The following is a 14,348-nucleotide window of genomic DNA, read 5'->3' on the forward strand; positions in this document are numbered from 1 at the left end:
CGTGGCAGGTGAATGAAAGCGTGACGTGTCACGTCGCAGGTGAGCGCAGCGCGTGTACAGCGCAAGTAAACATGGCGGCCGTTAGCCACCAGTGTACACACAGCTCGAGCAGTTTGCTGTGTTTTATATCATTTCTGTTAATCGGTTCATCATTAGATGGTGTGGACTGCTCTCCTGAGACGGGTGTGTGGACTGAGACAGTGCTAAATGTGAGTGTGAAGGTTTGTTTTTTTATTATAAACGGATACGAATGTCAGTCGAGGCATATGTCACTGTTAGCATTAGATGTAATCACATCAGAGATCTGTGAATGTGACCATATTTCTTTACGTTTTTGCAAACAGACACTAGCGATACATTAATAACGAGATTGCTACTCAGAGTCTTTAGCTTATAAGTGTTAATATGACGTTTATTTAACTGATGCGTTTCTGTGATGATTGCGCATTAGCCCTTTAGCTTGATGCTTCAACTACATGCAATTTCATCTGTTTTAGTGTTTAAAAGCCAAGAGGGATGTTAAAGAAATGATTTTTGAGATAACCCATGATCTGAGTGAATGTGTCATTGCTGTATTTATGTGGTAGTCTGCCCTACTGTTGATCAGATAGATAAAATGTTGAGTTAGATGGATGGGTCAGTGACATGGCATGCATACGTTTGTGTACAGAGGATTTATTTACTATAAAAATAACTTGACACGTTTTTGTCACTTTATTATATAAAACCTGTGTAGTAATATTATTACGAAATAATGTTTTGGTATCTCAAACTTGTAATGTGGTAGGTTTAGGGAACTGTCCGTAGAAAAAATTAACAGTTTAAAGGAAAACACCACATTTTTCAATATTTTACTATGTTCTTACCTCAACTTAGACTAATTAATACATACCTATCTTTTTTCAATGCGTGCCCTTAATCTTTGACCAGCACGTCGTGAATGTGTTAGCATTTTAGCTTAGCCCCATTCATTCCTTAGGATCCAAACAGGGATGAATTTAAAAGCCACCAAACACTTCCATGTTTTCCTTATTTAAAGACTGTTACATGAGTAGTTACACAAGTAAGTATGGCACAAAATAAAATGTGGCGATTTTTTAAGGGGATAAAATGAGAACTATATTTTATGGTGGAAGAACACTTATTTTGCAGCACTTTGACCTCAAGTGCAGTAATATTGATGGAAGTCAGGAGTGATGATGTTATAAATAATGCCAAAGTATCGTTTTTATGTTAAAAACATCTTTTTTATAAACAAATTTCACAAATATTAGTAGTTGTTTGGATAATTGAAAAACATTTGTCCAACAATTTGGATGTTCATTATTGTCAAGGTAGCACAACCGCAATCATGGGCCTTTTATTAAGAAGTTAACAAGTATAAACTGTAAACATAATATCACATCATACGGTGAACCCCATGATTGAAAAGTTTGTACATTTCTCTTAAAGGACAAGTTCGGTATTTTAGACTTAAAGCCCTGTTTTCAGATTGTTTATGGTGAAATAGAATGGTTTTGACTGAAATTTCGACATTTGCGGCTGCCCTGAGATTTTTCGCGTGTTTATGTTTCCCCTCACACCTCTACAATGGGTTTAATGGTGCACTGGAACAATCCTTCCTAAAATGCATTAAACTTTCGTTTACAAAGACTTGAAACTCACCGAGTGGTCAGGGGTGTTCACTGATATGCTCACACAAAAATCGCTGCAAAACATGCTTTCCAACAGCTGTTTTAGCATTCGTTGTTAACTTGTGGACCTATTTTTCCAAACAGCTCACACCCGTACATTCTTCCGCTTAGAGCTTGAATAATAGACACTCCAGCCCAGGTGGTGGCGCTAATCCGCCATTGCCAATTGCAAGAATAGAAACAAAGTTCCCGGTGCGGAGTAATACCGTACCTCACAGGACATCTAATACTAGTCAATGGAGTTGGTAAAAACTACAATAAAACCTGTTGGAATGCGTCTTTTGCAGCGATTTTTGTGTGAGCATACCAGTGAACACCCCTGACCACTCGGGGAGTTTCAAGTCTTTGTAAACGAAAGTTTAATGCATTTTAGGAAGGATTGTTCCAGTGCACCATTAAACCCATTGTAGAGGTGTGAGATGAAACACAAACACGCGAAAAATCTCAGGGCAGCCGCAAATGTCGAAATTTCAGTCAAAACCATTCTATTTCACCATAAACAATCTAATAACAGGGCTTTAAGTCTAAAATACCGAACTTGTCCTTTAAATACTGAAAAATACTGGTAGACTTTCAGTGTCAGGTGGTACAACCAATATAAAACTAGAAAAAGCTATTTTTTCAAACTTTTAATTGAATTGAAAAAGTATATTTATGAATTTGAAATGACAAGCAAAAACTTAAACCAACATCCAAGCAGAAGTCTGTTAAATGTAAATTCAATGCGGAGGTCAGGTCAAGTGGTGCAACCTGAAAGTCAAAGAGGGCAACTGCTATAAATGCCCCTAAGAAATAAAAAAAGCTAAATAATTTTAATAAGATAATAATTTTTTGTTTAAATAAATGCAAGCTAAGCAAGTCTATAAAACTGTTCACGAAACATAAGCTTACATAATTTTCTGTCTTATCTGGCTGTTTGTCATGTTATCGTGGCATTTGATCGTCCAAATGATTTGTGTAAGAATATGTAATGAGGTCCTATCATTTATTTAAAGGCATCTCTCATTTTTCCAATGAGGTTTCCAGTGGCTAATGTAAGACCAAGACATTTAATATCTGTTTACTAGTAAGCATTCAGGGGTAATGCTACAAGTTATAAAGATTTTGACATGTCTTGTTGTTTCAGTCATTTATTTTCTGTAAATCTGCTGTGCAGCGACTTATTAATGTTGACAAATAAACTGAAATAAAATTGAACTGTTTCCTCTTTTTCCCAGACCTCAAGACCTTTATTTTTAAGAAAGTCCATGTACAAGGACACAGACATTGCATTGAAAGGTATCTAATATGAATATCTATAAATAAACTAAAGATAAAACCTGATAAACTAAGAGTTGTTTAAAGCAATATCATGTCATATCTCTTTGCAGTGACATCTTTTGGTTGTCCTGAGAAATTGACTTTTAACATACAGTGGTATTTGAAGTATTACCCATGTCACAATCAATACAACAATGCAGAGGTGAGTTACCCTTGTGTGCTGCTGATATCAGTGTGTGATAAGATATGTTTATTAATCATTTGTTTGTTTATATGCCTGTTCAGGAACTGTATGAAAAGACGCCTCAAATTCGAGGTGCGAGTTTGGACCCGATACCTTTGGCACAGGGAGAATATATTCAGCACATGTACAAAGCAATATCCTGCAACAGCAACATGAACATCTTTCCTATGCTCAATGTAAGTTTCCAATGTTTGTTTTTAGTCAAAGAGCCATTGATAAGCGAAAAATACTTTTTATATGATACGTTTGTTTGCAGAAATCCAAAGCAGTGCCTAAAGACTTAAGACCACCTGCAATGGATGGCGAGTTACAGGTAAAAATGTTAATTGGCAAAACTTTTTTGTATAACAAACGTTCAAAATAAATATTTTTGTTAAATTATATTTATGTATTATTTATATATTTTTCTATGTTTGCTTGTAAATAAGGCAGAGAGTTTTACAAGTTCACCTGATGCTGGCACCTATAAAGCAAAGGTGGGAATAAAAAAAAATCATACATGAGATATATATATAGGAAAGTATTTCTTCATTAATGCTTCATAATTTTGTTTTCTGGATAAGGATAATGTGATTGCTACAACCTGGAGAGACGGGCCCTACCTGCTTGTGGTCGCGGTTCAACAAAGCAAACAGGATGTCAACTGGAATTTAACCTGTAGGACTATATTTACTTAAAAAAAACTCTTAGAACTGAATACATACAAATTTAGCTTTTAAGAAAACAAACCATGTTTATATCCTGTTAGATGTACATGTGATTGATTTTATCTAAATGTTGTATTTTAGTCAGCGTTGTGATGAAGGGAACTCATGGTTATCTCTCGGTCACTGACTGGCCTCTCATGATTGTGAGTATTCAGTTGCTCATCAGCTTTGTATTTAAGATGTTTATTTTACATAATTAATGTGTATTTAAATAAAGCACATCCTTTTTAACCCTTTTTAACCAATCCATTCAGCTGATCTCCGGGTCTGGCAGTACCACTTTTAGAATAGGTTAGCATAATCCTTTGAATCTGATTAGACCATTAGCATCGTGCTAAAAAAATAACCAAAGAGTTTCAATAATCAAGGACTTGAGCAGGCGCAGTGATATTACGCAGTGCTCGAAAATAGTCCCTTTGGTAACTTTCAATAGCAGGGGACTATTTTCGGGAGGTGCGTAATATCTTTGCGCCTCCTGCAGCCATGTTACGGCAGCAAAGTCCTTGATTATTACGCCAGAATGAGAATATAGTTCCTAGCCATATCTGCCTAGAAAATCCCAACTTTTGATTTTCCGTCAGTCTTAGTACACGATGTAACTACAGAAGAGTCAAGTTTTAAATAATAATTGAAAAATATTGAAACACTTTGGTTATTTTTTAGCGCGATGCTAATAGTCTAATCAGATTCCATGAATTGTGCTAAGCTATGCTAAAAATGGTATCGCCAGAACCGGGGATTGGCTTAATGGATTCCAAAACTGTAAAAATCGAATGTTTCACTCTAGGGGATCTGGAAAATGAGCATATTTAAAAAAAAAAGGGGAGTGTCCCTTTAAATTGTGCGGCTTGTCAATGAGAGATATGCTTATACCTTTCTAAGATTTTAATTTGGCGGGCCAAAAATAAGTGTTTTTTTTCTATTTCTTTTCAGTTTTATATGGTTATGTGTGTGGTGTACATACTGTATGCTCTGCTGTGGTTCGTCTGGTCTTCCTGTTACTGGAAAGATCTCCTGAGGATCCAGTTCTGGATTGCATGCGTCATCTTTTTAGGCATGATAGAGAAGGCCGTCTTCTGTGCCGAATATCAGAACACTAACAGCGTGGGCTCAGCATGTCAGTACAAATACACACAAGACCTGCTTTATTTTTTGTCATTGAACAAGTCTCGAATTAAAGTTGATCTCTTTAGCTCAGGGTCTGCTGATCTTTGCTGAGCTCGTCTCTGCTTTGAAGAGGACACTCGCCCGTCTGCTGGTCATCATTGTCAGTCTGGGCTATGGAATTGTCAAGTGAGTGATGAAGACGTTGATTGACAGGTTTGAAGATTATCTATATGATTATGGGTTTTGAGTGATGTTGTTTTGTTCTCAGGCCCCGTTTGGGTATGGTCATGCACAGAGTGGTGGGACTGGGCGTGCTGTACTTCGGCTTTGCCGCCATAGAGGGCGTTTTGAGGATCACGGGGGTAAATCTAAATTATTGGACCCTTTTGAAATAATTTTTACTAATGAACAAGTTATGCATGCAGTTGTACATATGTGACCCTGAACCAAAAAACCAGTCATTATGGTCAATTTTTTTTTTACTTAGATTTATACATCATCTGAAAAAGTCTGTAGCAACACATATTATTTATGATAAAATATTTTTTTACGGTAGGACATTTACTAAATATCTTCATGGAAAATGATCTTAATTTAATATCCTAATGATTTTTGGCATAAAAAAATCAAGGATTTTCACCATACTGTGTATTTTTGGCTATTGCAACAAATATACCCGAGCTACTTATGACTAGCTTTGTGGTCCAGGGTCATAAATATATTTGAGTTTTACGATCACACAAAGAATGGAAAATGAGCTGTCTTTTGAAAATCTTCCTTTGTGGTTTAAAAAAAATTACCCTGACATCGTTTGGACTGACACATGTGTTCATAAATGCTTGCGGTTTTAGGTTTGTTGAACATCCTAGTAACCAATATAATCATTTAACATGAATTTGGCCAGTTGTTTTGAATAACAGTATGTGCTGTTTTATGTTGATGTATAAGGGTCGAGATAATGGACCAGCTCTCATCACTTACATTATACTAGCTTTGTTTGATTCTTCTGCCATCTAGTTCATATCCTTCCAGTAGCTGTTTAACCTCATAACTGCGTTATACTAACCCACCATTTTATTTGGCAAATTTATCATTACAAAATAAAAATTTTATCATTACGATGGGCTGCTTTCTGGCGACTTGTACAGTCGTTCTTTACACTTTAAATGTTGTGTGTATGTTGTCTTGTTTTCAGATGAACTGATAGCCATCAGTGTATTATTAAGCATGTAAACACACTCGCTGATTGCTAATTTTTGGTTTCTGGGTTTGAAAAACTTTTTCTTCCCTTCTGTGTTTGTGGTTTTTGTCGTCTTTGTGGATCTGTCAGGCTAAAGACTCTGATTTGGCTTTGCTGGCCAACATTCCTCTGGCTCTGCTTGATTCCTCTCTTTGTTGGTGGATATCCTTTTGAAAAGCTGTGTTTGCTGATGGCTCCTCTGGTTTCTCCTTGTGCCTAGACAATCTGTCCGATGAGCCGTGATGGTGGCATTTTATTTGTGCATGATCTTTTTATATCGGTTTTATTTGCAAGTTAGATGATGTGATGATGAGTTCTCTACACGCCTGTTTTGCAGATTTGTGTTAAAGAGATATTTTGGGCCATTTTTAAAGGCACAATATGTAAGACTTTGTTCAAAGAAGTTGCAGTTTTAGGGGGCGATTGACATTTCATGTCTTGCGCGCTCAACTTTGTTATTTCAAATGTAGGCGGGTGATTCTCACGAAATTCAGACTTAAAAGGTGTCCAGCATCAGATTTTTTTTAAAAAGCCCTTGAAGCCAATTTGTTTGCACATATAAGATTAAGGTGTGAACTTACTGTAACTATTATTATTTTTAGAGGATTTAAAAAATATTTCCTTTTTCCTGAATTATTCAAATTTTTTTAGATTATCATAATCAAAAATTATCATTACTGCAATTTGATATTACATTAAATATATGCATTTACAAACTCATGTTTCGGTAATGAGAACTAAAAAGTTGTCTAGGTACTATGACAAACAAAATTTCAACTTTTATCTGGAGAGAAAAAATAAGAACTGCTACCTGTAGCCATCTTGAGTGTCACAGTCAATTATGTCCCTTCCAACAATTTTTTTTAAATGTTAGTTCCTTGAGGGCTTAAACAATGATTGAAAATTGTTGCGGAGGATGAGAATATTTTTCTTGGTCACATTTATATTCCTTATTATTGTCACTACATTTACCAATGATCACCAAATACCACATTGCCCCCTAAAACATGCACTCAAGCTTTTTTTTTCGATATTTTAATTATAAATATTTCCATGTCAAAGAACCAAAATCCAGTCATGGAGACGTTGCGGTAATGAAAATTTTCTTTTTAAATTTGGAAAAAACAACAAAATTGGTTTGTATGATGTTATTTGAAATCATGTGCAAAATAGTAAATGAAGAGAATGGTCGCGATGCGCACACGGTGCGACACGCTCGTTTTTCCAGGCGCGTCCGCACCGCAACGAGTTAAAAGCATCTCAACTTTTCAGAATGCCGCCAGCGCACTGCAGGTCATGTGACAAGAACCAACCGACGGTCATGTTTTAGACGCGAAATGTGAACTGCCCCTTAAAAAGCATTAAGCATCTATTCTGTACGTAGGGTCACCATACTGGGGCTTACATTATGTTCTGGTTATAAAATACGTCATCCATGAACATGATTTCTCTCCTCTAGTGGCAAAAATTGCATATTGTGCCTTAAATTGTATATGTGGTGTGCTGATGTGCTTGCCTACTAACTAAGCTAGTCTTATAATGGTGCGTTCACACCAGACGCGGAAGAGGCTGCAAGCATGAATGATTTACATGTTAAGTCAATGCAAAGACGCGAATAGGCATCCTGCGGCACGGTAAGCGTGAATAGTGTGGCACCCATGGCGTTATCCGCACGAAATTAAGCATTGCCGCGTGAGTTAAAAAATCTGAACTTTGGCGGATTCGTTCCGCGTTAACCAATCAGGAGCTTGCTCTAACAGTGACTTAATTACAGGAAGCAAACGGAAGCAGAAAAAACAAGAAAAATGGAGGACAATCATCATCGCTAGGTGAGATATCTTCATACTTTTACAGGAATTAAAAGGATCTTTTTTGGCTAATTTTATTGAGTTTGAGCTACATAAGCCCCTCCCATGATGCAAATTTACGCGTGAATGTCTCGAATTTCACGTGCGAATGAAGCGAGTAAACTCAAAATGTTCAAGCATCCAACTACGCATGAATAGCGCGTGTTTGCCGCCTCTTCCGCATCTGGTGTGAACGCACAGTAAGGATATATGTCTAAATAGACAACCGTTGTCTTATTCAGTCTAAATCAGTGATTTGTTCCCTTAACTGTATCTTAAATATTTGTCAGCCTGGCACAAACCATTAAAACTCTAAAACTCAGAAGAAATCCAGTGAAATTGTCTCTGTACAGACACTTCACCAACACGCTCATCTTTGCCGTTCTCGGTGAGTATAAAGATTTTGATACTTTTGAAAAGGTTCAATTAACCAGAGTACGCTAACTAACGTGTTGGTGTTTCAGCATCCATCATTTTTATGGTCTGGACCACAAAGAAGTTTCAGTTAGCAGACTGCCAGTCGGTAAGTACAGGATCCTTAAGAGGACCTGAAGTTTAAACAGTTTGGATCTCCTAAACAATAAGGGATGTGTCTGTGTGAACAGGACTGGATGGAGTTATGGGTGGATGATGCCTTCTGGAGGTTCCTCTTCTCCATCATTCTGCTGGTCATCATGTTTCTGTGGAGGCCGTCTGCCAACAACCAAAGGCAAGAATTTGAGACTTGACTAAGATATAAAAAAGCTAACGATACTCTAATAAGCTAAAAAATACACAGCACTGACAAGAAAGACATGTGTGAAATAGTTCATATTAAAGAGAAATGGTTTATACTGTATTAGCATTCTGGGATTGCTGTCTATGATAAATAAATGTTATGTTGCCTCCAGCTTGTGCTGTGTCCCTTGTCTTTTAGTTTTTTTTGGTTCTCTAATCTCAGTGTGCATTGTGTTTAGGTATGCATTCACACCTCTCATCGATGACTCTGATGACGAGGAGATTGAAGAGTTCCTGGTGCCTGCAAATCTAGGTCAGACCCGCATCCCTGTCTGAATATTTCAGAAGACTCAGTGTTATCACAGTGAACCAGTACTATTAATCTGTGCTTATATTGTTGTAAGTTCATGATGTATGTTTTCTTTATTTGTCAGCTGATGGGATCAAATTAAGAGCAGCTAAGACAGAAACCAATGGAACAGCAAAGCCAGCAACACCTAATCCGGTCAGTGTTAACATTCAAACTCTCTGTACATAAATGTACACTACAGTAATTTCTAGTGTGTAATATGTGAATTTTATTTTTAGGATGAAGACTTGAAGTGGGTGGAGGAAAATATTCCCACCTCTCTGACTGATGTGTACGTGTCTTTCTATATACACCATGCACATCCTGCTTCTTTGCTGTGTACTTATATAAATGTGGTTTTCTCCGATATAAATGTGTGATTCTTCATATTCTTATTTCAGAGCTCTTCCTGTTCTTCTGGACTCAGATGAGGTACAGACTTTATTTCAAATATTTTCTTTGATTCTAGCACAATACTTTTAAATAGTATTATTATTATTATTTAATTATATATTTTAATGACCTAATAGCACTTTGAACATTTAACTTTTTTTTATTTATCATCTGTTTTATAGTTATCAGTAGTATTTTACATAGGAGCAGGACACACCAAAGCTTTTTTATGCGACTAAAAACCATAGACTGCAAAAAAAAGATAGACGTAGTGTCCGTGACATCACCCATTGGTTTGTGAAGATCGTTTTTGAAGCTTAAAGGCGGCGGTGCCTGCCGTCGCCATCTTGATCACGCGTCACTCTGCATCACTTGCGGATATCCGAAAATGGGTAAAAAGGCAGGACTTGGGTGAAGCTGAAAATGTTAAACTCGGGCGTCAGCCGCAAATTCGCGTGAACTGCAAAAAGCACCATTTGCGCGTACCGCGCACAACGCTCAATTCGCACCAGCTTCACACGCGAAAGAGGCGGAAACGCGTCTTCCGCGCCGAACGCCTCTTCCGCCCCACGGGACCTCCTGACGCGCATCAACGCTTCACGCCTCTTCCGCGGTTGGTGTAATGCTGAGTATAAACCAACCGCGTTTCAACCGTCAAAATCACGTCTACCGGGCATGGTTTGCCGCTTGAACAATTTGTATGCATTCGTGCGTGTAGAGCCGAGTAGACGTGCGGAAAAAGCAAGCATTTGACACGCGTCAGAGGCAAACTCCGATTCTTGTGGGAGGGGCAAGTGCTATGCGGTTGTCTGTTTGCAAGATGACTGATGTTGATTGTGCATTTATTGAAAGAGTTACCAGTTTGTATTTGGTAACCTTACTATAGGGGGAAAATAAACGGTGCGGGTCGATAAACGTCACGTGATTCAAAGTGAAGTGTGTATTACTACTTGCCAGGTTGCCCAATGTCCTCACTGACACACTTCCAAGCGAGGTCCTTTTTATTCCTGTCTCCTCTATAGAAATAAGAACTTGTGTCATATAGATCCGGGTGACTGCTTATGGACAATATCAAGCGTTGGGTGAATGAGTGACTCCGGGCGGGGCTCCCACCACAGTAGCAAGCAGGCTCCTGATTGGTTAACGCTGCGTGAAATTCGGCCAAAGTTAAAAAAAATTCAACTCCGGCGTGAGCCACAAATTCGCGTGAACCGCAAAATGCACCATTCGCGCGTACCGCGCACAATGCTCAATTCGCGGCTTTCGCGCGCAAAAGAGGCGGAAACGCGTCTTCCGCGCCGCGGGACCTCCTGACACATCGTCAACGCGTCTTCACATTGACTTAACATTGAAATCACTCGCGTTTCACGCCTTTTGGTGTAAACGCAGCATAAACGCAGCATTAAAGCTTGGTGTGCACGCCCCCTATTGGACCTTTATCTGGTAATACTCTTTAATTGATACATAAAATGTATCTGTTCATTTTGCATGAGTTTTTCTCAGTTTTCTCATATATTGTAGTGTTAGGAAGTGTTTTATTTAGATTTTTTATTTTAAATGTTTTCATTTACATTTTATGATTTAATTTTATGTAATTCATTATTTTGCATTAACTCACAAACCACCTGCAATTCCCTTGTGAACCACCAGGGGAAACCCTGCATTACAATTTATCTTTTCACACTAAGGATTTAATTTATTTGACAGCAAAAGTTGATATGTCCTAAAGATGATTTATTACGTGATAAACAAGATATGATAGAAAGTAGAAACCATATTAATATGTGACCCTAGCCAAAAAAGTTTTTTTTTTCATTCAGATTAATACATTATCAGAAAGTGATCTGAATAAGTAATCATCATAAATAAGCTTTATTGATGTATGGTTTGTTAGAATAGGACAATATTTGTCAGAGATACTTCAAACTATTTGAAGATCTAAATATTGAGAAAGTTGCCTTTTAAAGTTGTCCACAAGTCCTTAGCAACATATATTACTAATGATACATTTTGATCTATTTACTGTAGGAAAAATACAAAATATCTTAATGGATCATGATCTTTACCCACTAAAAATCTATAATTTTTTTATGGTTTTGTGGTCAAGGTCACATATCAACCGTACTCCAGTTTGATGATTGTGGTGCAATGATTGACTGTGCAAAGCTCCCTCTTGAATGAATAAATGACTCATTTATATATGTTTTTCTTCATGATATTTACTTAGGAGATCATGACTACAAAGTATGAAATGTCTAAAATGGAGTGAGTTTGAGCAAGACTCCAGAGATGAACCAAACCACAGTTCCCGTAACTGGCATCAGACCCACATCAGAGAGCGTGCATCAGACTCACGGACTGTTTTCTTCCTTTAGTCGGGATGCTTGGTGGGTTTGTGGTGTTACAGGAATGAATAAGACTGAAAGAGACGATATATTCCAGGTAATCTCACTGAACTGAACTTCATGTGAGGTGTTACCTCTTATTTTTTTTCTAAACTTTAAAAAACGTCCAGCAGACAGAGTCGTATAAAGAGACATTTCTTTCTAAACTTCGCTGATAGCAAACTTTTTCAAATTGTGAGTGATGAAATAAACGCAGTGATATTTTATATAGATGAGTTTAAACCGTATAAGCACATGTTTGTTTTCATTTTATTTGTTTGTAAATGGTCACAAAGTAAATACTGATAAGGAACTTGAATAACTAAAGTGTCTTTCCTTCAGTTGGATTCCTGTTTTTGCTGTATATAATGTGATATTTATCTGTTTCATAATGGTCCATCATCATTAAGTCTATAATTTAATGTGAATAGTAGAATGCTTCTATGTGTGTTGGATTTATGTTTGCTTGTGCGTTTGTTCACAAATTCTATAAAATGGTCATTTTGTTATTTTATTAATTCATTTTTAGGTATGTTTTTGACAGAGCCCAGATTAAGGTACAACATTGAGATGCATGCGTTCTCTTAAGAGGACTAATCTTCTAACTATATAATAAAGGCAGATGTACCTGTATTACTCTTAATCTTAACTGTATTTTTTATTTTAAGGAAAAGCAACAATTTTTATGTGTGCGAATCTGACAAAAAGAAGTCGCGTTCTCCTCAATTTAAAAGTATAAAATGGTATATTGTACTTGAAATTAATCCCATCCCCCAGTACAGTGCTTCCCAATCCTGGTCCTTAATTACCCCATCCCAGTAAATTTTAGATTATTGTCGGATTTAACTCATCGGCTTGTTAGGGAGACATGTTAATTTTTTTTTTTTAATAAGGAGACCTCTAAATCTTTTTTGGAGCAAGTACTTGAGGACCAGGATTGGGAGGATGTTTCAAAACAGTACATGAATTGCTTTATGTTAAGTATAAGTTTATTTTATTTTTAATAATAATTAGTTGGAATATGATTTTAAATTCACCCAGATACACACTGAAGCCTTAAAAACTTTTGTGTGGCTGTATCACAGTCTGTGCTTTGGTTTATTTGCCTTTTCTGTCCTGATCTTTAATATGTACTTTAATCTGTGTTCTGTACCGTAAGCCGTGGTAAACGGGATTTGTTAAAATGTTGAAGAATTTTTTTTATATATCAATCTGAACATACTGTCAGAACTCTTTATAATCTGTTGTATAAACTGCACTTTAGGTAAATATGATTTTCTTTGGCCATGGGATGTAATGATGAGCTTAATTTGACTCTATGATTCTGGCCTTCGCAGTCATTTCCTATTTAATTTCAGTGTTTTTTTTTTTTTTTTTGCTTATGATCACATGATGTCTTTGAATGTAAAGTCTCTCTGTTGGGTCACAGATCACCTGCTGGAATCCCACATAGCTCAGGTTCTGTCTGTTATTGGTTATTCGTGCATGTTCATCCATGTTTCATACCTGTTAAATAAATGTGCGTTGCAATAAAGATTCTTAATTACAGTTGAAGCTAAAGTCTGAGACATTGTGTTATGGAAATTTTTTTGTGTGCTGTGTATCTGGTTTAATCACCCCAGTTTAATAACATTAGTAATCTGTTTACACAGGAGGAGTTTTTATTCTCTATAGTTGCTAAATTGTAAGCTAAAATATTTTTTTGTTGTGAAACGATGGTTAATGTTCGTAAAGGTTGCTTGGATGATCTCCGGTTGTGGCTAAAAGGAATACAGCTACGGTGCAGTAGCTGTATCCAATCTAGCCAGAACCTGAAGATTCTCACCAAGTTAGATACATGTAGTCAATTTTAAAGGAAAACACCTCAGTTTTTCAATATTTTACTATGTTCTTACCACAAATTTGACAAATTAAAGCAACACTATGTAGATTTTTTACCTTTAAATAATGTCTCTAAAATTATTTCAGTGATAGAACAACTTTTAACTGGACAAATTGTACTGTTGCTGCAACCTGAGCAGCCTCCTAGCTGCTACAAGCACACTCTGAAAGTGGCGGTGGAGGGTAGGAAACACAGCACCGCCCCTCCCCCTGCCTGCAGAAGAGTGTCTGATACCAGGCACTGTTGCGCTTTTCAACCACATGGGGGAGCTGTAAGTCATTTTTACATGGAAACTACATAGTGTTGCTTTAACACATACCTTTATTTTTTCAATGTACTGGGGTTCTTTTTATACACACCTGAGACCTAATTGATCCATTAATAGTCACAGATGAAGCTCATATGACAAGGCGATAACAACACTTAAAATTGACTCAATGGGCTTTACCAAGCTGTGAATATTAGAATACTTTTTGACAGTTTCGTTTTGCACTGAAACATTATTACAAAAGCTGTTGGGATTA

General features: G+C 36.9%; 1 protein-coding gene across 1 annotated transcript; it reads left to right on the top strand.

Annotated features, from left to right (window-relative positions):
- On the top strand, nt 1–13,496 carry tmem87b (transmembrane protein 87B). The gene is made up of 20 exons (XM_065296181.2): nt 1–209; nt 2,912–2,972; nt 3,065–3,156; nt 3,240–3,374; nt 3,455–3,511; nt 3,627–3,674; nt 3,762–3,855; nt 3,987–4,048; nt 4,839–5,022; nt 5,099–5,198; nt 5,281–5,374; nt 6,343–6,414; nt 8,379–8,487; nt 8,564–8,622; nt 8,705–8,808; nt 9,056–9,129; nt 9,251–9,321; nt 9,405–9,457; nt 9,567–9,597; nt 11,786–13,496. Exons 1-20 carry the CDS (start codon nt 72–74, stop codon nt 11,825–11,827), a joined length of 1,680 nt encoding a protein of 559 aa, XP_065152253.1. The 5' UTR covers nt 1–71; the 3' UTR covers nt 11,828–13,496.
- The last annotated feature ends 852 nt before the right edge of the window (nt 13,497–14,348 follow it).

This window comes from Paramisgurnus dabryanus, chromosome 20 (genome assembly GCF_030506205.2).
Source record: "Paramisgurnus dabryanus chromosome 20, PD_genome_1.1, whole genome shotgun sequence".
Classification (NCBI taxonomy): domain Eukaryota; kingdom Metazoa; phylum Chordata; class Actinopteri; order Cypriniformes; family Cobitidae; genus Paramisgurnus; species Paramisgurnus dabryanus.

What these genes read in the sequence shown, in the direction of transcription:
- tmem87b (XM_065296181.2), top strand. Translation starts at nt 72, where the DNA reads ATGGCGGCCGTTAGCCACCAGTGTACACACAGCTCGAGCAGTTTGCTG. An exon ending in GCGTTTTGAGGATCACGGGG is followed by an intron (nt 5,375 to 6,342) that starts GTAAATCTAAAT and finishes TGGATCTGTCAG; the next exon opens with GCTAAAGACTCTGATTTGGC. An exon ending in ATTCCTCTCTTTGTTGGTGG is followed by an intron (nt 6,415 to 8,378) that starts ATATCCTTTTGA and finishes ACTGTATCTTAA; the next exon opens with ATATTTGTCAGCCTGGCACA.